Source organism: Alligator mississippiensis, chromosome 7 (genome assembly GCF_030867095.1).
Source record: "Alligator mississippiensis isolate rAllMis1 chromosome 7, rAllMis1, whole genome shotgun sequence".
In the NCBI taxonomy this organism is placed as follows: Eukaryota; Metazoa; Chordata; order Crocodylia; family Alligatoridae; genus Alligator; species Alligator mississippiensis.
The window spans coordinates 83,889,461-83,916,874 of record NC_081830.1 but is presented as its reverse complement, the minus strand read 5'-3'; the positions used below and the strand labels follow the sequence as shown (position 1 = coordinate 83,916,874).

The 27,414-nt window shown below is 49.2% G+C and overlaps 1 protein-coding gene across 1 annotated transcript; it reads left to right on the top strand.

Annotated features, from left to right (window-relative positions):
• Positions 1 to 2,777: 2,777 nt before the first annotated feature.
• On the top strand, positions 2,778 to 27,414 carry EIF2B5 (eukaryotic translation initiation factor 2B subunit epsilon). Its single transcript, XM_006260798.4, has 16 exons — positions 2,778 to 2,972; positions 7,244 to 7,368; positions 8,126 to 8,311; positions 8,421 to 8,598; positions 9,435 to 9,515; positions 10,278 to 10,355; positions 11,425 to 11,737; positions 12,436 to 12,581; positions 12,926 to 13,064; positions 13,767 to 13,868; positions 15,294 to 15,401; positions 15,910 to 16,000; positions 16,882 to 17,005; positions 21,843 to 21,968; positions 23,494 to 23,604; positions 25,604 to 27,414. The coding sequence occupies exons 1-16, from the start codon at positions 2,802 to 2,804 to the stop codon at positions 25,667 to 25,669; spliced, it is 2,145 nt and encodes a 714-aa protein (XP_006260860.2). The 5' UTR covers positions 2,778 to 2,801; the 3' UTR covers positions 25,670 to 27,414.

Here is a 27,414-nt window from a genome sequence, read left to right as displayed (position 1 = left end):
TCCTGAAGAAGAATGCACTACATTTGAAAAGTTATCTAATTTCATCCCAATCATTCTCAACCAGGGTGCCACGGCACCCTGGGGTGCCTTGAGATCCTATCAAGGGTGCCACAGGGCACCACGCAATGTTAGTACTGTTAGGTGTGCAAACTTGATTCACAAGATAAACCCAGAGATTTCATTAGGAATCCATAGTGGTAAAAACATTCTGATCTGTTGTGCTCTTTCTGAGTCCTTTGCAACAGAAGAATGGCTCCAGTATCTTTCTGTGGTCAAAAAAAGGATCGAAAACTTAGAGCTGGCATTTTCCAAGGTGTGCCTGGAGTTCAGTGAGGGGGCCTTGAGTCTGAAAAGACTGAGAACTACTGGTCTATCCCAACCATGCTGTTGGTTCAATAAAACATGTCACCCACGAACACTCTTGCTTCTCGTGTTTCCAGGACCATTGTGGCTACGACATCACTTGATCTCCTTGGCCATGTCCAGATGAGTGCAGCCGTATGGTATGTGGTACACACACCACACATTTGAGAGTTTTCCGTGATGTTACTTTGCAGAGCAGGGGTGCGGGGGTTTGACCCCTGGAAATCCAAGGCTCAAAAAAGCCCATGCAGAAAAAAAGCAGGTTAGCACATTGACAACATGTGCCACCCAAAACCAGAGCCTGGCTGGTCGGAGTCACACTCCAGCTGCTGGCCAGGCTCCAAGCTGCAAGAGCAACATGGCTACAACTTCCCCAGCCCCCAAGACCCCAGATAAGGCTGCTGGGGCCGGCATAGTTGCTGGCCCCAGCCTCCCCAACTCCACCCAAAGTAACCTGCCATGCTGTGTGCTAGAGGGCACGTAGTGTTCCCCAGGGACAGCTAGCAGTGGCACAAGGTGTCCTGCTGCTGCTCCTTGTCCCTGGGCAACCAAATGCCTGCATTCATCTGGATGCAGCCTTTAAGTCTCTTGCTGTGAGGTCTGCCTTGCAGACCTTGGCTCATTCTTGTAGGGCTTCTCTGAACCTTCTCCTTTGTCAACATCTCATCTAAAGTGTGGAGATGTGTTAGCACAGCTGTGGTCCTGCACAGCTGAACTAGTAAAGCAGCCAGGACTAGAATAGTGGGAGATGCTGCAGGTACATACAGAAATATATTAGCAGGACTAGGCAGGGGATGTTCATGCCATGCTATTCTGTACCTTGCTATCAAGCTTTCATTTCAATGAACGAGCCCATGGGGGGCAGGGAGCATGTGCCGTATGGCAAGCTGTGTCCGAGTGTCCATGTGTGTGCGCACAAGTATATGGATGGACAAAGTTGTGTCTGTGTCTTGGCAAGTCTGTACCTAGGTCCACACTGCAGTAGAGATGTGACAGCAGCACATTTTGATGTACCTGAGCTCGCTCTCACCCACCTAGCTTGGATAGCAATAAGCAAGGCATATCAACAGGCACTTCAGTAAGCATTAGCGGCTACAGTAGATCCTCAGTAAGATAGCGATCCTGAAGTGCACAACGCAATATTTCACGGCTACTCTTCCCCATGCTAGCTAATACTAGGGCTGGTATGACTACACCTGCTCAACTGCCAGGTGAAGTCAGCTGCTGCTTACAAAAACTGATGTACCTCTGATATAGTTAGTCAGTAAGGTGCAATTCTGCCTTGCCTTCAACACCTGCTGCAATCATCCCTTTGGTAAAGCACAGATGTGCCCTGCATGCCAACTGTATTCCAGCAGCCACGTGTGGGCAGGACCGGACACAGGCATGGGCGAACTGGGACCCAGACAGAAAGGGGGCCCGAAGATGGTATTTTTCCCCCATCATCCAATTATTATCACCATTACCTTTGGTGAAGGGAGGCTTCGAGTGAGAGCAACAGGGCAAAAAACCCCGTTACACCCAGGGTTTTCGGCTGTAGCCGTGTTGGTCTAAGGACGCAGGCAGACAAGCTTCTTTGGGTGGATGTGATATCTCGTTAGACCAGCTGAGTAGTCGGAAAGAAGTTCTTTGCAAACTTTTGTGCACAAACACCCTTCTTCAGGCACGGGGGGTCTCTGCTGGTCTGAGATCTCCAAGGAGTGATCTAAAAGTGTAACAGGATGTCATTAAGATTGTAATTCCCACCTATTTGCAATCTCGTACTGACATCCCATCACACTTTTAGCTTCTTTCACTCCTTGGGCATCTCAGCCCAGCAGTCTCCCTCGGCCTGAAGAAGGGCGATTGCACCCGAACACTTGCAAAGAACTTTTCCCCAGCTATTCAGTTGGTCTGAAGTCAGACCCGGTTCACTCTCCCTTTCAGCATCCGCTCTCTGCCCTTGTGTGACCAGGCGAGAGGGACCTATGATCTGACCTAGGAAATGACAATTTTTCACTCATCAGCGCCAAGGCCCAGGGCCCTGTGCACCTGCTAGGCTGAGCAGGGGACTCCCCTTCAGCCCAAGAGAGAACGTAATTTTCTCACTGACATCCTGCCGCACTTGTAGCTTCTTTCACTAAAGAGCAAGCCTGGTAGCGCAAGGCGGAGCCCCACACAGCTCCTGGAGCCACGGGTCAGCTGCAGCACAGGACAAGGGCTGGAGTAATACCCCTGCGCATGCGCGGGGTAGCCCGGCTTCTGCCCGCTGCACTGCAGGCACAGCAAGTTGCTCTCTGCGCATGCGCTGCCTGCCCGGGCGCCCTCCACGCCGTCTGCAGCCTTCCTGCGCAGGCGCCACACTCCGACAGCCACGTGGAGCGTCTCAGCGCGCCTAGTGTGTCCGCGCCGGCTTGCCGTTGCTCCTTCCGGAGCGGGCCCGGAAGCGGAAGTGGCGGATGAGGCCGCGTGAGGAGATGGCGGCCCGCGGGCCCGGGAAGCGGGGCAGCGGGAGCGGTGGGGCGCGGGGGCCGGAGCCGCAAGAGGAGCCGCCGCCCCCGCTCCAGGCCGTGCTGGTTGCCGACAGCTTCAACCGCCGCTTCTTCCCCATCTCCAAGGACCGGCCGCGGGTGAGAGGGGCCGGCCGGGACACCCCTCCCCCCCCGCCCAGCCTCACCACCGGGCCCCGGCACCTGGGGTCCCCCCCGGCGCTGCCCTCCTCCGTGGGCCGGGGTGCGCGGTGACCCCATCCGCCACAGGGAGAGGCTTGTCCTAGCTGGGGGGGTGTTTCTAGTGGGGATCCTCTGGGGGATGCTCGTCTGCGCCCAGGGGCTCGTGTCTGCGGCCGCACGTGCGACGGGAGAAGACGCCGGCTTGGCTGTGCGCGGATGTCAAGCTCCCCGTGCTCGCTGTCACGCCAGCAGATCGCCAGCCCCGCCTCCCGAGGACCGGAGCGCCCAGACCGGCTTGGCGAGGACGGACTGGACGTCGCATGTGGAAAGCAAAGAGCGGGTTGCCGTGGGAGCTCCCTAAGGTGTAGCTCGTGCAGCATCTGAACGGAGAGAGACGTCGGGCTAGTCGACGAACCCAGGCTCGGGGCTTGTTCTGGGAGAAGCCCTGCCGGGAGTGGGCTGCTGCCAGCTCCCGCCCGGTCCTGCTGGGCCGATAGCCGGCGGCCTGGAGGAGCAGTTTTGGAGGGGGAAGCTGCCGTGATGTTTTCCACCAGGAAAACTTTTTTCTTCTTTGAGAGCCTATTGGTAGTATGGGAGAAGCCTCGGCATTTCAAACCTCAGGTGGCCAAAAAGGAGTTTGACTGCAGAGGGTTTCTTTCATAGATTTCATAGACATTAGGGCTGGAAGGGACCTCGCAAGATCATCATGTCCAGACCCCACATCATTTCATCACGTGCTGAGCCCAGCAGGTATAATGGTCCACGATAGAGAGTCCCCTGACTTGCTTCTGCAGCCATATGCAAAGCAAAACTCGGGGGCATCCAAACCCTAAGCCTCCAGGCTCAGGCCTCCATATAGGACGTCCGCCAAATGATTTGGAAGCGTCTGAAGCCCCAGGCGGGGATGGAGGATGTTTGCTGGTAGCCGGGCCTGCACGTGGCTCTTGAATGACACGGATTTGGAATGGGTTTGGCTGATTTGGCTTGGAACATGAAAAATGTCCCTAAAAAACTATCGTGGATATTAATAGTTTTTTTTAGTCTAGCAGAGAAAGGCATAGCCAGTGCCAGGGGCTGGAAGCTGAAGCCAGACACAAAATTAAATGATAAATAAAATGCATATTCTGTTGGTACAAGGGATTGAGCATTGGAACAAATGGCCAAGTGGTGGATTCTCCATTCCTTGAAATTTTCCAGCTGACTGGGTACTCTTCTGGAGGTGTGCGGTAGTCTTTTACCTGAACAGTCAGGGATGTAAATCCTGGCATCTCTAAGCTAAGGGTGCTGGATGACAGGGAAGGTATGGCAGGGGTCACTGTAGATCGGGGCGTCAAAGATGCAGCCCATGTGCTGGATCTGGCCCAGAGAGCCATGTTGTCCAGCCCCTGCTGCTGTCTGTGAGTCTCAGAGTGATCTACAGGGAACATGCAGGGCTCACTTGATAGCCTCATCTGCTGCATGCAGTGCCCACTACAGCTCTCTTCACAGAGTGGCCACCACGTGCAGCACAGCCTTGAAGCAGCCGTGTGCTGCTCTAGGACAGTTGCATGTGGTGGGGGCTTCAGAGCTGTGCAGCACGGCCGGTGAGTGGCAGGAGCAGGACTGCGCTGCACACGACGCCCGTCCCAGATCCAGAATGTGCGACTGGTCTGTGCGTCGGATCTGGAACGTATATCCCCTGTCTAGCCATGCATATCGCCACACTTTAGGCAAGATGTTAAGGCAGACCTCGCAGTGAGAGACCGAGTTCAAGTGATATAGCCGTGATGGTCCAGGAAATACTCAAGACATGAGTATTTTTGTGGGTGACGGTTTATTGGACCAGTTGCATGGTTGGGATAAACTAGTAGTTCTTAACCTTTTCAGGCTCAAAGACACCTTTGTATTAACGAAGCTGTGTTGGGACCCCCCACTGCTTAATTAGTAAAGAGGGGAAGGGTAGGATTGAAATCCATTAGCAGAGCCAGGACTAGCATAGTCAGAGATGCTGCAGGTCCACTGGTTGGGGCGTGTCTTGAGAAGGCGTTTCAGTTGGCTGAAGATCAGGAGAAAGTCCCCAAGTCTGATCTACCACCCTGGTCACACAGGTGGCAACAGCTCTCTGTGTATTGAAAGGTGAATTATCCCAACAAGCAGCATCCGTAATGGAATACCTCCATGAGAAACTAACTAAGGCCCGAATACGGATGACACAGGGGTACTCAGTTTGCAAACTCCCCATCCCAAGCATCTGCTACTGCCACTGTCGGGGACACGATACTGGGCTAGATGGACTGTTGATCTGACCCAGTACAGCACTACTTATATTCTTATGACAGGTACAAGTTGTTGGGTTCAATGTAGCAGTAACCGAATGACATTTAAAGGCCTGTAATATATAGAAGATCAGAATGGGTGATATAAAAGTTCCTTCTGGCCTTAATCAAGATCTGTAAGCTTTTGTTAAAGCCTTATTGACAGCACATGAAAAAACGAAGTACCCCAAAACAGAAAGGAGTTGCACAGGAGAGAACGTAAAGGAGGTGACACAGATGCATGGGAACTCGATTAGAAGCTCAATTTATGTTTAATGGAGGAGATTTTTAAAAGTTACTCTAACAGTGAACTAGTGGACAGTGTGATGCTGCCTTGCTTCTTTTCTAAGACCAGGAGGTTGGGGTGGAGGTTGATGTGCCAGCTTCTGAATTGCTGCAGAGGAAGTGGCTGTAGAATAGAAAACTAAGCGTGGAAATAATGTTGTCCGCAAACTAGTCCGTACAATGGTAGAGTAGTCCTTTGAGATCTTATTAGTTCTCAGATGCAAGCTGTAGCATATTAAAAAAGCATAATGCCCCTAAACAGGAAAATAGCCTGAGAGAGAAAACTATAAAGCAGACAAGGAGGCGTACGTTCTCTTTGTGCTGGGTATTGTACCAGTGTGGTAAGACGCTCCCTGCTCCAAAGAGCTAGCTTCTAGTCTGATGAGACATGACAAGTGGGCTCAGAGCACAATGATGAAAGGAATCTAGACGGAGTGACAGTAACAGGAATGCAGTGTTGTGTGCATTAGCCAAGTGTACCTGTTGGAGGGAATGTTTATGAATGCCACGATGGGCTGTTTGTTGCCTTCTCTTACGTGGTCTTATGTTTCCAGTCTTGGCTGTGAATAAAAGATAAGTGCTGCATTTCACGGCACTGTGAAAAGAGATTATCAAGCTGGTTGCTTTGCTGTCTTGAGTATTGGAGGAACATGTAATACAAAGGGGAGGAGCATGTCAAAAGATTTTGACTGTATGTCCGTTTCTATGCATCAGTTTTTTTCTGCGGGAAGACTAGGAGTCATTTTACAATGAGGAAAAACAAACCACAAATCCAAACCATGTCAGTGGCAGTGCTGGGGACTGGAGGGACAGCGTCAATAGTACTCTTTGCTTTCCATCTTCTGGTGGTGATGTAGGACAAGCACATTTTTGATTGAGCAGGAAGAAGCAAAGTTGCTCCCACAAGCAGCAGTAATGTTTCCCATGAAATCGCCAGCAAATCAGAGAATATTTTGCCCTAATTTTAAGGGTATGGTGCTAAAGTAGAGTGTTGTAATCAGATGTCGGGTTGAGCTGTTGTCTTGTCTCATTGGCTATTTAAATATTCTTGCAGTCCTGATTACAGGATCTGTACTTGCTTGTTGGCTGAGTTGTGAAAGAGGAAAAAATTGTACATTTTTCATTGTCAAGGAACAATCATTTTTTAGTTCCAAATCATGGATTCAAAACCAATTCTAAGTGATCTTTCAGCTGTAGATGATGTTTGAAGGAACAACATGAATCCTCAACTGCTGGATAGTCTTCATTTCACTTATATAAGTTTTCTAGGTTTTTTTTCTTTTTCTGTTCTGAGGTCTGGCATTCCTTTGATTTCATCATTCATAAATGACAATATTTTTCTAATGATCAGAGCTGGAGAAATGGAATCGGCACTCGCAGTCCTTTTTTGCAGCTTTGTCATTGAGTACTAGTGAGCTTTTCTGAGGGGCCTGTGTGTGGCATGTTTATCTTTTTGGGTCCCTAAAACAGGGAGGATTCTCATTCCCCTCAGAGTTGTTGTGGGAATCCGCTCATGTTACCTTGGAAATGGTGAGGGGGCAGTCATAGATTTTATTATTCTGACACCGCTGAAAGTCGTGTGTCCTGCAGCTGGCAGAGTCTGTTGCTGACTTTGGAGCATGTGTTCAGCTCATTCTCTTGCTTCCCTAGGCTCTCCTTCCTCTGGCAAATGTGGCCATGATTGACTACACCCTGGAGTTCCTTACTGCAACCGGAGTAGAAGAAACCTTTGTTTTTTGCTGCTGGAAGTCCGCTGAGATAAAGGAGCATTTACAGTAAGGAACGCTTTCTAGCAAACTCGCTGTGTCTTCCCTTTATCTAACCGCTCTCTAAGCTTTTAGATCATGGTAACCCCTCTGGCTGATGAAAGCTGCATGCTGTTCTGTTCCCAGGAGGTGGGGTGTTCAGTGGATTCTCTTGCCTGTGTGAAGGGAGAAACATCCCTCCCATAGGAGACAAGGTGTGGCAGCACTGTCAGAAGGTTGTGTCTGTCTGGTCTGGGGCTCATGTATATGTTGGTACTTGATTGTCTTGCTGCTTGTATTTACAGGCAGAGCTTTCCCGGTTAGAGATTTATTGACATGGATATCCTTGAAACTACAATGCTTTGCCTTGTTACTCTCTTGCCTGACCCTTCTCACCACTGCACTTGGCACACTGGGGACAGCTCTCCATTTAAAAGTGTCTTGCATCCACAACCCATAGCCCCATGTGCTAAAGCGCAGCAGGCAGCTGCATTTCCTCCCTGCTCTCCTTGCGTGGTTTTATATAATTGCTTTTTAACTTCCTTTCTCAAAACTCTCCTCATAGATGAGTCCTGTTTCCAAAGCAGTGGTTTTGAGGCTTTAGCATCTTTGTCTCTGTCTGTCCTACAAAAATAATGTTGCCTAAGTCTGCTTGTTACCCTCCTATTGTAATGTGATACTTATTATACCTGTAGGCAGAACTCTGTCATCCTCCCCCCCCCCGGGGTACCGTGTTATAGCCTAGACTTTTGTGAGCGTAACCCTTTCATTCATTCTTTCCAACCAGAAAGTCCAAGTGGTGCTGCCACACCTCTCCAAATACCGTGCGCTTTGTTACCTCTGACCTGTACCGCTCGCTTGGTGATGTGCTAAGAGACGTTGATGCCAAGTCCCTTGTCCGCTCGGACTTCCTCCTCGTCTCTGGGGATGTGGTGTCCAACATCAACATTTCTAGCGCCCTGGAAGAGCACAGGTAGGTGTGTAGGGAGAAGGAGCACCAGCCTGGCTTGCTGATGAAGCTTTCTGATGTCTCCTCAGGAAGAGCAAAGAGCATCGCTTACAATGCTCCCTTTTCTGCTCAGGGTGCGCCGTAAACTGGAGAAGAACGTGTCTGTGATGACAATGGTTTTCAAAGAGTCTTCGCCAGGTCATCGTGCCAGGTGCCAGGAGGATGACGTCATTCTTGCCATGGACAGTGCAACAAACCGTGTCCTGCACTACCAGAAGACCCAGGGGCTGAAACGCTTTCCCTTTCCCATGGTGTGTTCAGTGAGGGCGGCAGGTGAAAGATTGTTTGTGCCCCTAAGCAGCACTTTGCTAACACCTGGGGCTGGGGGAGCTGTCCTTAATGCTTCCATTTGCAGAACAGAGCGGGGTAAGTGGCATAGGAGAACTTACACCTCCTGATGTTTCAGTTTATCCCCGCTCTGTAGTCACATTGGGAATGAGAGGGCAACATAGTTGTGGTGGGACCATGGGTAAGCCAGATTGGGTTGATTTCTTATTTAAATACAGTTACTATAAATCAGTTCATTTCCATTGGGATTCTTTGTGTGCAGCAAGGATGACTTGTATGAGCCTTGCTATGGCACATAGTCAATGAAATGTCTCTTAAAGCCCCTTCTCTGTCACGTGGCTAGGCAGCACCTTTCCCAGACCACTGTTCTCATCTGGATCACGCTTTCCCTTTTTAGATGAGTAAAAAGAGGTGCACAGTCTTAAAGAAAGAAATCCAGGGGTGGTCTTTAAGTTTTATAGATGCTTCATTTTCATGTAGCTCCCAGTCCCCAGTGTAAAGAGGCTGCTGATAATGTCATCCCTATTAGTGCTTTAGTTCATTTCTCATGGAGGTTTTCCTTGTGAGGGACACTGCTGGATTGATTTATCCCTTGTTGCAATAATTCATCTTTCAGTTCACAAAGTACTGTTGCTGCCTGTGTGACCAGGGTGGTAGTTTAGATCTGGGGACATTCTCCTGATTTGCAGCATGTTGAAATGCTTTCTCAAGATGATGCCCCCACTGGTGCAGGGTTTTGTTTTCTGGCTCGGATACTTCCTGCAATGCTCAGCCCTTTGGTGTTCTCTTCTCTCTCCAGAACCTGTTCCAGAGCAATATTGAGAATGTGGAAGTGCGCCATGACTTGCTGGACTGTCACATCAGCATCTGTTCCCCACAGGTAAGCTCCTGCAGCTCTGTAGGGCAGGGGAACATCCTTTCCTGGTAGCTAGTTTGCTGGCGGTGGTCTGGTGGGAACACACTGCTAAGTAGAAAAGGCATCCTGAAATCCCAGTTGTACTTGCTGCATCATCTGGAAAGCAGGTCATGGACACAAGAAACAGGACAGATTCTTGGACTGTACCTGTACTGTTAGCTTCTAGCATCTGTTGCTGTGGATACAGTTAGAATAGAAGTGGCTTGGGATGTGTATACTTGGATGAGCTTGACCAGGATAAAATAGACGTAACTAAATTTGTCTGAGTATTGTGTAGGCAACAGCAACAGAGATGGCATCTCTGACACCTGGGGATAGGGAGCCTCCCTCAAAGGTCGCTTCTTGCTTGGTATAACAGTCAGGGGTGTTCCCACTACACCCTAGATTCAGTAGCTGATTTTCTGCCATTAGGAGAACTGGTTTTCATTCTCTGTCCCAGCAAAATTATGAAGCTAGGCTGGGCTGAGCAGCCAGCAGTACCAAAGTGGTGTCTTTTCTCTTGAAAAAGTGAAACCTGTTCAATGTGCACTGCCCATCTCTTCTCCCACAGCGCTCCTGGTGGAGATGGTCACAGCTTTCTCTCAAGCTGATAGGAAAAGCCATTTGCTCCTTAAGGCAGGAGCACTGTCTTCCTGCGTTGCATACTGTTCAGTGTTAGTCATTGCACTGTCTTGGCAGCATTCTGGCTGATTGTGCATTGCTGTCATATTTTTTCTCTGCTTGCAGGTGGCAGAGTTGTTCACCGATAACTTTGATTATCAAACTCGGGATGACTTTGTGCGTGGCCTGCTGGTGAATGAGGAGGTGAGAAGGAGACAACCTACTTTTGCTTGACCTCACAGAAGCTAACGGCTTCTCAAGTGACTTCTTGGTAGCTGGGGCCTTGTTTCATGTGCTGTGTTTGTGTGAAGGGTTTCCATGCAGGCTATAACCTGGCATGTGTTCTAGCCTGTCCTGAAGGAGTGGTGGACAATTTTGTCCTTCGCTAGCACCTACAATTCCTGATTCACAGTAGCACCTGCTTTTCTCCTGGCCCAGGCTTCTGTGCAGAAGGATAGGCGGTACAAAAAATTGTCTTTTTCATCTAGAAAATCTGATGCGACCGTAACCGCAGTTCACCTATAATAGAACAATACATTGGATTTTCCTGTTTAAGGCGAGGACTGTCATGAGACTGTCAGCACTTGGCATAACAGGGCTGTGACCATGTTTGGACTTTTTAGGCTATGATAATACAAGTTGTAAATAGCAGAACTTGATTGCAAAGGCCCTTTCCCTTTCTAACTGTACAGCTGGATTTCTGTAGTGGGAAGAAATGTCAATGCTGGTTAGAGCACACAGTGTCACATCAGCAGGGATATGCTAGCTGTCTCTACAGACCTCTGCTGATGCTTCTCTGTCCTGAGTGGGAACCTCATCCTAGGAGCATTTCAGTTCTGGACCATCCACATGGCTTTGTGAATCTCTCTTGACATAAGCAGAAGTAATGCTTTTTGTTCCAGCCCTTGCTAGCCGATAAGCAAGCAACCCTGTATAAGTGATATGCCTTCTGAAAGCCTTCAGGATGATAACAAGTCTGCCTTATAACACACTTGGGAGCCTGGAGTTCAGGAACATTTGGGATGAAAACTAGATCACCAGAGCCTTGTAGTTTAGCATGGATAATGCCCTAGATGTCCTTGGAGATTATTAGGGGGGAGTGTGAGGCACCTGATAGAGGGCCTGAACTGCATGGGAGCAAAAACAGTAGGAAGAAGAGTGGCTTGTAGAGGGAATGGGTGTGTGGCAGGTGACTAGGAATAGAGCTCTGTACAAGAAGTAGAATTCTTTGCAAATAGCCTAGCCCCCTGCCATTCTTCTATTTGTTTCCCAGGTCTTGGGGAACCAGATCCACATGCATGTGACCACCGAGGAGTATGGTGCCCATATTTGCAACCTGCAGATGTATGAAGCTGTGTGTTCTGATATCATCCGGCGCTGGGTTTATCCTCTGACTCCAGAGATAAATTTCACCGATGACCCAGCGCAGAGCTACACCCATTCCAAGCACAACATCTATCGTGGGCGGGATGTGAGCCTGGGTCATGACAGTGTGCTGGATGAGAACGTCCTCATTGGTTGGGGAACGATCATTGGCAGCAACTGCTCTATTACCAACAGTGTTATTGGTCAGAACTGCAAGATAGGTGAGTGCCAGAGATGGGAGGTGTGGGGGTGAGCACACAGGCAAATTGAGGCTGCCATTGAGATTCAAGGGACTTCAGCTGTGCTGATCGGTGCCAGATTGGCATTCATGGGAGGAGAGGGAGTGGGGAGGCTCCGTTCTCTGGGTGGAGAGAATGGGTCCAGGCCTTGCATGTTGGGGATCCAGCTAATGCCAGAATGCCAAATGAAACAAGCTGTGAGAGAGGGAAGGCACTTCTCGCTTGGGGAGAAGGAAGCAGCTTTAGGTGCCGAGGGGCTGTGTGTATAACGTCTCCTTAACTGATCTGCCTCATTCAGATTGGTGCCCTGGGGGTGGACAATCTCCACATCCCGATCTCACGCCCACAAGGCTCCTGGCATATCCTTGCTTCACAATTTTGAATAAAGCTTCATTGTTCTCACTTTACCCACAAGTGGGAGGCTTGTTAGTGCTGCAGTCTAGCTGGATTGACAGACTGCCCATTCATTTTCCTTCTGCTTGCCCTGGTCGAGAGAGGACTGGAGCCTTGCAACCGGCTCAGCCAGCACATCTGCTCTCTATTGTGCCCAAGAGCACCCTTTAGTTCTAGAGCAAATGGTCTGGATTCTCTCCAATGCATTCAGCATTGTCACAGTGCTGAAATACAGGCTGGGAGCTGGGATCTCCCTTGATCTTCATTTCTGTGCTTGCGGGTGACAGGTGACAGAGTTATCCTGGATGGAGCACTGATCTGGAACGGGGTCAAGGTAGCGAATGATGCGGAGATCCGGGAGTCCCTTGTCTGTGATGAAGCTGAGGTGAAGGAGAGCGTTAAGTTAAAGCCTCGCTGCGTCCTCACTTCCCAGGTGAGCTGCTTTCATGTTTGCAGAGCTCCATCTGCTCACGCTCAGACAATGGTTGGACCAGGGCAACTTGGAATGGGCCTAGATCGAATAGACCAGTCCAGTGCCCAGAATGAGGGCTGCTCCAGGTCTTCCTCTGGTTGGGCTGTGGATTAATTCTCCTACCCTGTCCCCTGTGTAAGGAGTCTGGCTCATTTGGTGCCTAGACACCACTGCTAGTTCCAGAGGAGTTTCAGGGGTAAGCAGTGTTGAGGTAACTGCTGCCTATTGAAGGAGATGGGGATAACAACAGAGGGAGTTGTGCTGTTGTTGTGCCTCACATAAGTGTGTAACCTTTTCACTTGCAGGTGGTGGTGGGTCCTGACATCACCCTCCCGGAGGGCACAGTGATCTCATTGCACCCCCCAGACGAGGAGGAGGAGGATGATGATGAGTTCAGTGATGATTCTGGGGTGAACAAGGAGGAGATCAAAGTGAAGCTAAAAGGTTTGTGTTTCTTACGGACTCTTGGGGCTTGTCGTGTGTGGAATTTTTGCCCTCTGTGGCCCAGCCCACATTCTGAGCTCTCTCAAACCCCAGGGTGTCAGAAAGTCTTATGCTAAGCTTTGTATATAGTATTAGCGGAGTGACTGCAGCTCCCTGCAGCCTTTTCCTTGGGGATAATGTGATATTACTGTCCTGCCCAGCACTCAGCTTCTTAGTTCTGGCATGAAGCACTGGGGACTCTAGTGTTGTGCTTTCACCCTAGGATATGAGACCATGCCAAAACTCAGATGACTGACTAATGCTTAACCAGTGATTCAGTTCAGGATAGAGGCTGATACCTGGTCTTCCTTCTTCCTCTACGTTTCAGGGAGCACCTGAACCGTATCCCTCTTGGCCCATGGGATATTGACTCTTATCGGCCCCCCTTTGCTTAGGGTTCTAAACATGGGTCAGGGTATGTAAAGCCAGTTGGACTGTGCTGCTTGTAGGCCAAGATGAAAGGATAGCTTGGTTGTCTCCCCACATGCCTGGGCCAAAGAGCTACAGCCCTTGCATGTCAACGGGCGACCCAGGCCCTGCTGAGTCTGTCACCTATAGTGCAGACCCCTCAGCCCTGCCCTCACTCCCCCACGAGAGGGCAGTCCATATCAGGTCTCCTGGCTGTCCCTGTATGTTCCCCTCTAAACAGTCATCTCTTTTCAGGCTACAACAAGCTGGTGGTTGGGTCAGAAGGCAGAGGATATCTCTGGAGAGCGGACAATGAGAACGAAGTGGATGAGGAAGAGCAGAGACAGAGCCTGTGGGGTGAGGAAAGCTTAATATAGGCACCTGGGAATAGAGAGACTCATACAAGCATGTGCTCCTTCAGTGGGAGAGCTGCTGAGGGGGCATTAATAATGTCTGTATGTAAGATGATAAAACCTGGTGTGCTCAGCTAGACTAAGGATGGCTTCCTGAGGAAGGGGATGCAAACTCCATGATTGAAAGCTGGGCTAGACTATACCCAGGAGGAGAGGGGAAGGGCAGGGGAATGCTCTTGGGTTTGGCCAGTGGTTCTTAACCAGGGTGCTGTGAGATCTCTTGAAGGGTGCCACACAACATTAGCACCATTAGGTTTGCAAGCACCTATACCTGAGTCACAAGATCAACCCAGAGAGTTTCAAAAGGAATGCAGAGCATCCAAGCCATCCTCTGCTCTCCTCAGGCCATCCATGCTCTGCCGTGGTCTTTCCAAGTTCTTTGCCACAGAAAAATTGCTTTCGTATTTTCTTTATGTATATAGCCAAGAAATGAGTGAAAGTGAAGAGCGGGCATTTTCTGGGAGGCCTGGAGTCTAAGGGGGTTGGGAACCTCTGGGTTAGACTATTGACTCATGCTGAAATGAGGAGATTCTTACTTTTGCCTGGAGCACTTGGTCCAAGTGATCTTCACACTCTGACAGATGTTACTTCTTTGATGATGCTTTGGTTTAAAAAGTTTATCCACAGCCATAAAAGGCTAGAAGCACTTTATTCAAAGGGGAAGGCTGAGATCCTGGAGCACGATTCTCAACTGTGGATGGATCCTGTGGCAAATTCTCTGACTGCCCAAGTGGTGTAGTCCATGGGGTCCTGACTATAGTTATGGTGTTGTGCGGCACAAAGCTGCCTTCTGAGCATTTAGGGACCAGAATCACTCCTCTTACGCTCTCCAAATGATGGTTTCAGCTCTTACTATTCCTGCACAGGCTTGTTGTATCAAAATAACAGACTTCCAAGCTTGTGTCTGAGCTGGTAGGGAGGAAGCCTGTTAAGTTTCCAGTACTGTTGCCTGTCACTGAGGTTTTCCTGTTGTCCCTTTGGGGTGCGTACTTTGATTGTCCTTTTCCCTAGAAAAACTCAGCTCAGGCTATATCTGTCCTGCCAGACTTCCAGCTCAAGTGATTGAGTTGTTGCTCGCTGACTGAGAGTGAGCAGTTTGATTGAGATGCTTTCTCTGTAACCTTGGCCACATGCTGCCTTCTCTGATGCTTACAGAAGCACAATTCCCTTGGCATCAGGCTCCACTTTCCCATTTAGGTTGTGAATGACTGGGCCTAGAAGTAGAAAATCCCCTAGGCAGATAACTCAGTGCTGTCTGTGGAAGGGCGGCACTGCGGTACCCCTGTTCCCCCACCAGTTGAGTGACTGCCGCTCCCTTACTCCCAGGGCTGCCTCTTAAAGGTGACTTTTTTTTTTCTGTCTTCCTCAGGCCCCCACTTGAATTTGGGGGAAGAGAGTGAGACAGACAGTGATATAAGCTTGGGCTCCGAGCAGCTGGACAGTCGGTCTGCTTCCCCTCAGCTGGATGACATCAAACGTAAGAGACCTGAGACTGGGGTGGGGGAGAGACCCTGAGCCTGTAACCACTGGAGTGAGCCTTACGCTGATGAGGGTGCTTCAAAACATCTTGTGTTGCATTGTCTCATGCTTCCTGACCAGTGTTTCTCATGTGCTTTATTTTTCATGGGCCTTTGATGTTCCTTAGGCTGTGGAACAGAGAATGGTAGAAGCCCCTTGTCCAAGTCCATTTAACACAGATTTGGGCATAGCCCTGGGAGAATACAGAGATGTCAGGGGGGGCAATCCTGCACTGGTTCCCAGGGGAGGCTGAGGGGATTGGTGGACTCTAACTCTCTCTTCTTTTCCATGCATGGTGCATTTATTCACAGGTATTGTGAATATGCATTGGGTTACACATGGCAAATGCCAGCCCTCTAGCTGGCTTATCCCTGCACCTGGCAAGGGGGTGGTGTTCTCTGTCAAGGGAGGAGTTGGGTGCTGGGCTTCCACGTCTCCTCTAATGGCCTGTCCTTGTTTGGTTCCAGTGTTCCAGAATGAAGTTTTGGGCACCCTGCAGAGGGGCAAGGAGGAGAACATTTCCTGTGACAACCTGGTCCTGGAAATAAACTCTCTGAAGTAAGTGCCTGCCTTTGAACTGCAGTTCCCATGTGTTACATCTAATAAGCCTGACACATGGGGCTTTGGAAAAAAAGAAAAAGGGAAACAATGTCAGTAACCATGGGCATGGCAGTCTAGGAGAATAACTGACCAGTGACGTAAGCTGATGCAATGTGTGCCCAGCTCTGCAACCACTGTACCATTAAAGTGTCCTGAGTCCCAAGGCAAGGGATTAAATAGCTCTTGGATATCTGTAGGCAATGCCTGTGTTAATTTAAGCAAGGAGCTACCACTCTTACAGTACATTATTTAATCAACAAGTCCAGAGCCAAGACTTCCACATTTGATGTGGCATTTCTACTCTGCTTACATAGCAGTCAAATAGGCAAGAGTTAAAGAATGGGATCTAATAGTGTCTTTTACCCACCGCTTCTTAAATATGAGTCTGTTTCCTTTCTTCCCTCAGGACACCATAGATTCATAGATGCTAGGGTTGGAAGGGACCTCAATAGATCATCGAGTCTGACCCCCTGCATAGGCAGGAAAGAGTGCTGGGTTCAGATGACCCCAGCTACATGCTTGTCTAACCTCCTCGTGAAAGTGAGCTTGCTGTCCCTGGCAAAGCAGCACATTACACTCTGAAGCCAGGTCTTTAGGAGCGGGGCATTTAAGGAGACCCGTTGCAATTTGAGCATACTTCTGACTGCGTGATTGGGTTTAGAAAGGACTTGGGGCCAAGACGGGGAAGTTTAAAATTCAGCTTTGCTCTTAGAAGAGTGCGCTCTGCATTAGAGGGAGAGATTTCAGACAGCAGCCAGGCAAAGACTTGCTGTGGTTGGAATGTTGTGCCAGAGGCCGCAGGCTTATGGTCCCTTTTTGATGTCCCCTCTTCCTTACAGATATGCCTATAACATCAGCCTAAAGGAGGTGATGCAGGTGCTCAGTAAGGTGGTCTTGGAGTTCCCACTGCAGCAGCTGGACGGAGAATTGGATCCTCAACACTATTGCGTGTCATTACTTCCTGTGAGTGCACCTCCTCCCTCCTGTGATTCTCCATCTGTTTCCCATTATTGTACAGCATACGTGGGATTTTAAAAAGAGAAGGCCCCATTCCCTGCTGCCAACTTACATTTGACAAGTTGTAGGAACAAGAGCGGGGTGCTCCCTTCCCCTTGTGCTGCATGCCATACAAGAATCTCAGAGGCGTGGGGGTAGATTATTGCTTGGAAATGACTTGGTTTTTGTTGGACACTCACTTCTACTTGACACTTATTACATTGGCTTCAGAGAATGGGGGAGTTTGTGGCTTGCAGATGCACGGAAAACTTCCTTGGTGTTTAGAGCAACATGGCTAACACTTCTGTAAGTGGATGCCATAGTGCAGCTTAGTTCAGCCTCTTGTTAGAAACATGCAGTAGTTAAACGCTTTGGTTCATGCTCATTTGTTCTTCCTCACGAGGCTCAATTGTCCAGGTTGGAGAACCTCCTGTTCTGTTTACCAGTGTTCTTTATGAGGCTCAGGCAAAAATATACTCCAGTGAGAAAATGAATTGGGATGAATGCTAGAGCAGACTTCAGACTGTAAGCATTCATGTAAAGCAATGTAACAGAGAATTGACTATCTGGAGGGTGCTGCTACAGGGGAGCTGAGTTGGAATAAGAGGCAGCTCCACCATTTTCTGGATCTTGCAGTGAATATCTGGCATGTGGGAAACATTGAAACAGGGTTACTGCAGAAAAGTAGGTTGAGCTGGGGAGGAGCTGAGCCCATGGCTTTAGCTCCTTTTGGAATAAAGAAATATAGTAAAAAAACAAAACAAGCTGCCCCGTAGCAAGGTGGTTCCCCGTGTTGCCAGTCTCAGTTCAGGGCTGTGTTGTACTAGATGCTGGACAAGCGCATGCAGCATTCTTAGCCAGAAAATGAGTGAAAGGTAAGATGTGTGGAGGGGGCATGTTTTGTGTATAACTTTTTTCACCATGGCCATATTGACAGGAACATTTTCAGTGTAAGCAGCAAATCTACTCTCTACCCTCTTGCATGATGAAAATTAGGCGAAAGGGACTAATTTTCTAGGTATACTGATGATGTGGCGAGACAAGTGGAATTTTACAAGGCAGGTACAGATGTGTTTTGCATGTATTCATATTGGCATATACCCTTTCCAAATGTATTGAATACAGACTTTACTTGTACTGTCGCAAGCAGGTTTGCTGTGGTCATGTGCAGAAACAATTTTCCAGCAGGGTCATCAGCTTCTCCAAGTCTTCCCTTGAAAAGGGTAGCCCACGTGTGTGCATCTCAGGAACAGTGTTATGTATTCACGTCCTTCCCATGTGCAGAAATTTTAGTGTAGCATTTCCCAAACTGGAAATTGAGACTCCCAGGGGAGGGAAGAGGTGTGTTATGGGTGGTCAGCATTACACTTAAAATGAGACAGTGTATCAAGCAACCTTGTAAAGATGAACGCCCTGTACTGCAACAGTGCTGAGGACCCCAGTCAAGGACCCAGATCCCATTACGCTAGACACAGAAAGTCCTTGCCCTAAGGAGCTTGCAGTCTGGGTATAGGACAAGAGATAGCAGATGGATGGAGACACCTGGAGAAGGCCAAGGAAGCAGGCAGCAGACTCAGGAATACCTGCCTATGCATTGTCTAGGATGTGTTCCTTGAGAGTTACCATGTTGTGATCAAAGAACCCTTCACTACCAGTAGCTTCATGCAGGCCAGACAATTTGTGTGTGGATAGCACAGTGCTAGAACCTTTGCTGGTACCGGAATTAGGTTAGGACAGCCTCGTGCAAGAAAATCCAAGCCCTATTAAAACAGTTTTTGGTCGAAGTGAAGGCACTTACGGCCAGGAGGTGGCCAAACTTCACGCAGCTGTGTCGCATGCTTTGTTTGGTCTGTGAGGTCTTAGAGATGGTGGAGAAAGAGGGATTGGTTGTGAAAGGGTGGATAGCAGCGCTCTTCCAAAGACAGCCCAGAAGGGGAAAATTGTGGAAATACCATAGTCATGATGTACAGTTTGACTTGAAACCACAGTGTTCTGAAGCAGTGGCTTCCACAAGCATAAAGCCCTCAAAGTTATGACATTTTGAAACCAAATACCCACAAGTAAGGCATATGGTCAGGGCTGTTTCTCGGAGGAAACACAGAGCCTTGAGAAATCAGCAGGGCTGGGTAACTTGAACTGGCAGTGTTGCCATAAGCACCCATCAGGCATCTTGTTTGGTGTCTTTGTGAATCATACTGGAGTCTATAATATAAAAAAGTTGCAGGAAAACTCCTGCTTCCCTGAACTTCTGACATCTGGCTTCTGTTATAAGGCCTGATGTTTTGGACAGATTGAAGACCATTTTTGTCACATAACCTGGTGTTGTGGATGAGGATGGCAGACTTGGAGAGTGGCTTTTTGAGAGTCTGGTATGATGGGGTAGCTGTCTGTTGTCTGGGGTCCAGCACTTGAGGCACGTCTCCAGTTCTGTGAAGGAGACATTCTCTTTCACAACTCTGTGCAGGGGAAAGCGGCAGCTGAAGTCTTATTCAGGGATTGGTTGGTGATCCTCACTTTCAGTGGAAGGAGCTAAGTTGTCAGCATGGATGATGCCAAGTTGATTGCTGATTGAAGTCACATCTCAGTCGCACTTGTGCAAAACAATATGCCTAAAGCATGGTCATGAACCTCCTCAACCTTGACTCAGCTCGAGTCTGGGTGAAATTCAGATCCAGCTGCAGGGACTGGGTTTTGGAACACAGGAAGAGCTGGAACAAACCCATGTGTTCAGGGTGCAGTGGATGAAGCAGTGGTGCCTGGACCCAGTGTAAGAGGAACTGATGGAAATCTCCCATGACAGGAACTTGCAGTGGACTTTTTTCTAGCCAGGTTTTCTGCAAGGTCGTGTTTCTCTTTAGGGATCTCACCCAGTTTTGGTCGCAGAAGTCTTGAACATTCCTGTTTTGCCTTTGCGTCTGTGCAAACCCAAAGTATTGCAATCCCTCAGAATGGCTGAAGAGCATATTTTCCCACATTCAGACTCGCATGGAAAAATCTTTCGTCCTCCAGAACAGTTTCACTCATGACATGGAAGCTGCTTAATAATTGCTGCAGTGCATTTAAGGGGGGAAGATCCCATAGAAGGGTAAAATGCAATGACTTGTTGCTGGAGATGGGGGAAGAGTGTTGGCATTAAACAGGTGGCCCAGGGGTTAAAATAGCTCCTGAAACACTCCAGCTTACAGCTCTCCACTGTTGTTTGCAATGCCACAGGGTTGGGACCTTTGTGCCCTATTCTTGTTGATGTGCTATGAGTCACTCATTGGTAAATATGTAAAATCCTCCTGTTTTGAACTTGCATTCTTGTCCCTCATTCCCACACTGGATGCTTGAAACCACAGAGATCCAGCACGTGCCCAAGATGGGAAAGGATTATAAAGAGGAGATGGAGTGTGGCACCCTTGGGAGCCATTTGTGATGCTGTCTGGCACTGGTGTGGGGCACTGTGTTCTTAGCCCTGGCTGTCTTGGAATGTACTTCAGGTTTCTGTGCATGGCACTGAGGACCTCAGAGCTCTCCACCTGGCAAAGCTGCTACCTCTCAATGGTAGTGTTGGCTGAGAGAGGACATGGAGGAGAAAGGGCTTGCCCTGAAACTCCAGAGAGGTCCCTTTTTCTATTGTCTGGGCTCCTCTGTCCTCTCAGCAGGCAGATGTGTTCGTTCCCAGAGGCAGCTGCTATCCCAGGGCTGCAGCAGGGCAGAGTGAGAACAGCTGGGTAGGTGCACACGGAGGAGGTTGAGATGCTATAAATATTTAGCCACTGCTTTGCCTCTTGTCAAAGTAACCCATTTAAGCAGAAGGAAAGCTCGCTGACATGGCCGTCTGCTGTGTTAGAGAGCTACTCGCCCTCGATCCTTGTGAGGCTAAGCAGAAGGCTTTGTGTCGAGTTCTTTTCTGGCTGGGCACTTTGAAAGCTCTCGGAAACCTTGATCAGAGCACGCGCTTTCCACGCTACCTGGAGCCATCCCTTCCCAGATGCCCAGCGGTCAGCAAGCTGCTTTGTGCTGTCTCCTCTTCTTGGCAGTGTACCAGCGAGAGCAGCTGGGGATTCCACCAGAAGCACAGTGCTTGAAGAGTCAGCCCCGAATCCTTAAACTAAAGGTTTAATTAAATATAAGCCTTGGAGGGAGAAACTGAGATCAGCTAGTAACATGGCAGCTTCCTGTCTGTTATGTCTCTTCTTCCTTTCTCTTGGCAGACCCACTATCCTTGCAGGCACTCGAACACATGAAGACTGAGTCTCTGGATACTTTTGCTGCTGTGTTTTTGGTCTAAAGGGAGGCCATCCTGCCGTGTTGTCTTTGGCTCAGCTGGGATTTATACCCCGCACAGTCTTCCCTTTTAACATTTAGTTCTATTAAGAATAATTGTTGCTTTTGCTGCTTTCCAGCAGAACCTCCTTTTTGATACCAGCTGCTGTTGTGGACTCAATGCGTCTCATTGACCTACCTCTGTCTCTTATAAAATGGCATCCTTTGGGCTACCTGGCTCCATTAATCTCCTTTATTATAACACTGAAACACATCACTGACATAGCTGCCAGGTTACGCACACACAAACAGGGACGGAAGTTGATGCATCTGGGGACACCTAGTAGTTTTGTATCCTGTCCATACAGCTGTCCCCTTAGCCCTATTCAGGTGTTGGGCAGGAGACTCAAGTGGTCTGGATGTTATGCAGTTGGCTTCCAAAAATGTTCTTCTCCAGGTCAACTTCTTTTATAAGGTCTCTGTCCCCACTAAGCTCAAGGCATGTTGGTACTGAAAAGTCTTGTAATCCAGGAAACCTTCTTTCCTCCTGCAGCTGTTGAAGAGCTGGACCCCTTTGTTTAAGAACTACATTAAGCGGGCGTCAGATCACTTGGATGCCTTATCTGCTGTTGAGGAGTTCTTCTTGGAACATGATGGCCTCTGCACCTCAATGGCTAAAGTAAGTTTCCCCTTCCCAGCTGGGAGGACTGGTGTTTCCACCAGCTCTGTGACCAACTGTGGCTTTGTTGGGTTTATCAGCTTGTCTTCCATCAGGAAGGGGAGTTCTTTGTTTCTGTTGGGAGGGGTATGTGGAAGAATATCTGAGCATAGCTGGAGACCAGTACTGGCTGACAACATGCTACCCAGAGCTACTATCTGGCAGTGTCTGACTCACTGGAGGTGCTACAGAATGGGCAGGAGGGTTTACAGATAAAGATTTCCTTCATTGAAGCATCAAGCCCCTTTCCCCCCCAAATTTGGAGATTCCAGGAAGTTTTTAGCTGTCACATGAGATTTGCTCTCCTTCAGGATGCAAAATGAGCAGACATATCGAGCGGGACCCCTTGTGCAGGCCGAACCTGGTGTAATCTAGGGATAAAGTATGTGGCTGGTAGGCCTCTCCACAGTTTCAGCCTGGGAGAGAATTAAACATGCACCTCTCCCCTCGCCCACACCAATTACCGGATTATTTCTGCTGTATGACTTTTAAACTTCCCCTTTCCAGTCCAAAATCATTTGACAAATGATTTCTTTGCAAGGCCCTGTCTCTCTTGCAGCTCTTCTGTGAGCTTGCCTGCACTTCAGTTCCTCAGTAAGAGGAATCTTAACTCCTGCCACGACACAAGAACTAAGCATGGACTAAAGCCAAAAGACTTCAGCTCAGTAAGCCAAAATGTCTTTGAATTACAGTGATTGTCTGGCACACATCCATTGTTCTAGGGGCCTAGGTTTCCCCTGTGGCCAGGAGTTGAAGTGACACTTTATTATTGGAGCTGGCATACACAGCCAAAATATTCTGCCGTGAGGGGACTCATTGCAAAGTGTCTTATCAACTTGAGCATAAAGTGGTGATGAAGCACCAGAAAGCAAGTGTGCATTTGCTTGGACACCTCCTTGCTGCATCAGGCAGTAGCTTAATTCTACAAATGATCAATTGCATTTGACACCCACCAGAAGGCAGCTTTTAGAAAAGACTGTACAGGGATGAGTTGCAGATGTGGCTGCTACAGATAGGGCTAGGTGAACCACACTGGCAATTTTCCCTGCTGCCACTGCTGCAAAAATTGTATACATCTGGCTCTGCAAACATGAGAGGTCCCTGTAAGATCCATTTCAGTGCTGATTGTCAGTGCACTTTAAAGAAGGGAAAGAGATGGCTTCCTGAACTGGAGGCTGGAGGGTTGTTTGGGACTCTCAACACCAAATGCTTCTCCCTGCATCCTTTGAAGTTGAAAACCATGAGGGGATCTTTGACTCGAATGGTTTGTGCACCAGAGCAGCCAGACGCTGGGAGTCTGGCTTGTGAGAAATGCATTCATTTTAATCAATAAAAACCACAAGGAAACGCATTGTATCCTCTCCTACTCATGATTGTGTTTGGGAGACACAGGTCCCAATTCACAAGCCTTTGTTTGTTCAGTGTATTAATCCCAGAAGAGTTGCCTGTTCTGTAATCCCCAGCTGCTGTTCTCTGATGGTTGCAGGTGCTGATGGCCTTTTACCAGCTGGAAATCCTGGAAGAAGAGATGATTCTCAATTGGTTTTCTCGGCAGGACACATCTGATAAGGGCAGGCAGCTTCGCAGAAACCAGCGGGTAAGTCTGTAATAGTGGAGGATTCACTAGCTGCCTTAGACAGCCTTGCATGGAGTCATGGCCCTTTAGAGATCACCGACTGCTTTTTTCTGGAGTAGTGATCATGGTACATTGGACCAATGAAATACATAGGGCCTTTACATAGAGCAGAAGCTACGTCTGTTTTTTCTTCTGTAACTGGACTGCGATTGAATAAAGAATGGAGGTAGCACAGGGAGACATGTTTTTTAACAGGTTTTGCAGGAACTGAGTGCTGGGGTCACACCATATACTTTGAACTTTGGAGAAGCTTCTCTAAGCCAGACAACTATTTCATATGGGCTGTGGCCAAACGCAGTATTGCCTTCTGCATGACACCTTTCTACCTGGTTAGCCAATCTCTTGGCATCCCCATCTCTGAGCACTTGCAGTGCTGAATGGTTGGTTTCAGAATAGTCATTTCATAACTGGCTTGCGATTGCCAGAAACATCAATGCTTTCTTTGTCATTGAGTCGCAGAAAAATAGGGCTTGAAGGAGCCTCAGGGGGTTGGATCAAATCCAACCCCCTGTTCCAGGCAGGACCATCCATGCCTAAACCATCCAAGCCCAGTGTGCATCTGACCCAGGGGTTGGCAAAATATGACCTGTTGGCTGGATCCAGTTCACCCAGGGATTTTATCCAGCCCATGGGTGGGTCCCTCAGCTCAGGCTTACCCAGGTTTGTGGGGGCCACCCAGGCTGTGGCACGTGGCTGGTCTCAGGTGTGCAGCAGGGCTGGGGCAGTGTGGTAGCCAGACGCCTCTTCCTGGCAGCCCCTGCTGTGGTGGATCTTTCTAGTAGCCTCTACCAGAGTTGCCACTGCCACTGGACTCAGCCCTGTTGTCTGGCCACCTGACCAGTTTGCCCTGCGCCCATTGTTGGGGGTGCCAGATGGAGCAGGTGGGCGGGGTCTCTGTGGAGACTGACCCAGGACCCCCGCAGGCAGGGTGTACTCAACCAGGTGTGTGGGATGGGGGCACGGCTGGGCGGGAAGCAAGACAGGTAGCTGGGGCCTGAATAACAGGGTGGTGACAACTTGGGGCCAAGGCCGGAGCCAAGTTGTGATCCACTCCCTTCATGATGGATTGTGCCCGGCCCAACCCAGGAGGGGGGCGGAGTGCACACCCGTGACCTGGCCCCTGCTGCACCCGCTCCAGCACAGGCACACTCAGGCAACCCCAGTATGGCATAGCTGCAGGGCGGCGTGGCTCCAACAGATCGTGCCCAGATTAGGCTGTCTTGCTGGGCTGTGCCGCTCTGCACCCACGTTGTATTGGGGCTGCCCATGTGCACCTGTGCTGAGTGGCATGGGGCAGCCTAATTCGGTCACGGTCCATTGGAACCATGCCACCCTTCAGCTGTGCTGTACTGTGATTGCCTGCAAGTGCCTGTGCTGGAGCGGGGGCTCCCCACCTGTGTCAGGCCAGTCACAATCCATCATGTGAGGAGTGGATCGGCCCTGGCCCTGACCCTGGCCCCTTGCTGTCACTGCCCTGTGATCTGGGTCCTGGCCCTGCCTGCCTGTTGTGCTCCTGGATGCTGGTCCCTGCCTGGCTGAGCACACCCCGCCCTTGGAGGTCCCAGACTAGTCTGTATGGAGACCCTGCCCATTGTCTCCAGTCTGTCTGGTAATCTACAGCTTGGGGAGTATTTAAGAAAACTAGGTGCAACTGTCATTGCTTCTTTCTCTTTAGCTTTTGAGGGGTCAAGACTTGGCCCCAACCTTGCTCTTTTCAGTGGGGTTCTGGGGGTGCCACGGCCCTAAGGAGGCCTCTTTTGGGATCTGAGGAGGATCCGTTTCCCATGGCATCTGGATTTAATTGTCTCTTTCTGCTTGTTTGCTCTCCTTTCACTGCTCCCAGTCTCCCCCGCCCTCTGAACTGTGGTCATGTCTGACAGCTGAGACCCTGCAGTCATCTTGTTAAAGTATCTCTGCTGAGTGGTTTATTTTACATAATTGCCTTTTGTTGTCCCTGCAGCTTCAGAAGTTTATTCAGTGGCTGGAAGAGGCAGAAGAAGAGTCGTCTGAAGGCGACCAAGACTGACGCAGCAGGCTGACATGAGATGGGGCACTCCTCACTGCCTTTTCGGGAGGGAGGGACCTCTTACCAGCCAGGCTTTGCCTGGCAGGGTGGGCCAAGGAAGATCGATGCCAGTGCATGGTGTGTAGGTGTGGGGCCTGAAATCTAAGTGACTGACTGACAATCCCATTGTGAATTACTTTTATTCCCAGCCCTCCCCTCCCAAATGGCACCTTACATGGGACAGTCACAGCATGATGTGAGAACCGGTGGGGGCAAATAGGAGATGCATATGTCTAAGATCTTTCTTGGGGCCTATACATGGTGTATTAAGCTATCTATTGGGAGTCTCTTGCTCCTAATGTGGGGTGACAGACAGATGCATACAAATTCATGTCATTCTGAACTATTTCTGGTTTGTGTAAATGTGGTCCTATGACCAGGTTCATTCGAAGTCACTGACATTCTTTGAGCTCACATATGAAGATCCCCTTCCCAAGGGACAGTGGCAAGGTTGGCACATAAAGTGCGGCTTTAGGACCTGGAACTCCTGTGGTGGCAGAAGGTCTAGTTTGAGTTTGCCTAAGGTACCTTGGAAAGAGAAGCCCTCGGGCTGTCTTCTGAGGAGGAGGAGGACCTCTGGCCTTGAGGCATGCCTGGATCTAACTTGGACTTGTCCTGTGGTCTTGGCAAAATGCGTCATCTTTTGTGTCAGTGTCTTTGTGTGCGTAAAGGGGAAGATGCTCACTTGCTTGTCTTACAGGGGGTTGGTTGCATAGATATGCACTTAGCCAATGAAGTGCTGTCTGGAGCAATATGACGTGCCTTTCCTGGACCTCTAGATGCTGGCAGACATGGTGCTTTGGAGAAGAAAGGTTTTCTTTTTTCTTTTTTTTTCTTTTTGAAAGGGAATGGAGATGTTCAGCACCAGGTGAGCGCGCTGCTCAGGGCTTTGAGTAGTCCTTTCACTTGCTGATGTTACCTGCCCTGCTTCAAGTGTTAGCAACAGTACCAGCCACTCTTAAGGGAAAAGCAGTCTCCTGAGCTCTGTTCTAGTATGAAGTGAGGAAAGGGCTTTCCTTTTAAGTAGTAGTATTCTATTTTTGAGTCTCCCTACAAGATTTTTGTTCCACACACTCAGAGCAAGTGGGATTTTTTAATTTATTTATTTATTTATTGGAGGGAAGAAGAATGAAAGGTTCTCCAAGGGGTTGCCAACCTAGGAGTCCCAAGGTAAGTCTTGGGTGTGTAGCAGGAATGAAGGCGGCCTTTTTTTCAGCCCACCTCTACTGCACCATCTTCCCATGCTAGCAATAGAGCGCTGAAGAGCAGCATTTCTGTACATGTCACTGTGCTACTTTCCTACCTTGTTCTCCACCAAGAGCGGAGCAGAGAATCAGCTTACAATTGTCTGTAGATCATGTCGAACATGCTTACCTTGCCACTATCCCTTTAGGAAGAGGAGTGTTGAATAGATCCCTTGGGGAGATGCATTGGATCTGCTCACTTGGCATGTGTTCTGGGTCAGTGGTGCCACATGGATTTGTGGCAAGGCGCTGGTGGAGGGTGGGAATGCTGCCTCTTACACACGAGCACTGGGAAGGGGTGATCTTTGAGCGCTCAGCATATCTAGACTGTGCCTGAAGGCCCTTGGTTTCTGACACTGGAACGCAGTCTTGTAAACGTCGGGAAAATAGTCGGTATCTGAACTTTCTGTATCTGCCAATATTTAATTCAGGGAGCGATTAAAACCATCCTGGTATAAAGAA

Coding starts and splice junctions, on each gene's coding strand:
- EIF2B5 (XM_006260798.4), top strand. CDS start 2,802: ATGAGGCCGCGTGAGGAGATGGCGGCCCGCGGGCCCGGGAAGCGGGGC. Junction 7,369..8,125: donor GAGATAAAGGAGCATTTACA/GTAAGGAACGCT, acceptor CTTTCCAACCAG/AAAGTCCAAGTGGTGCTGCC. Junction 11,738..12,435: donor TGGTCAGAACTGCAAGATAG/GTGAGTGCCAGA, acceptor TGCGGGTGACAG/GTGACAGAGTTATCCTGGAT.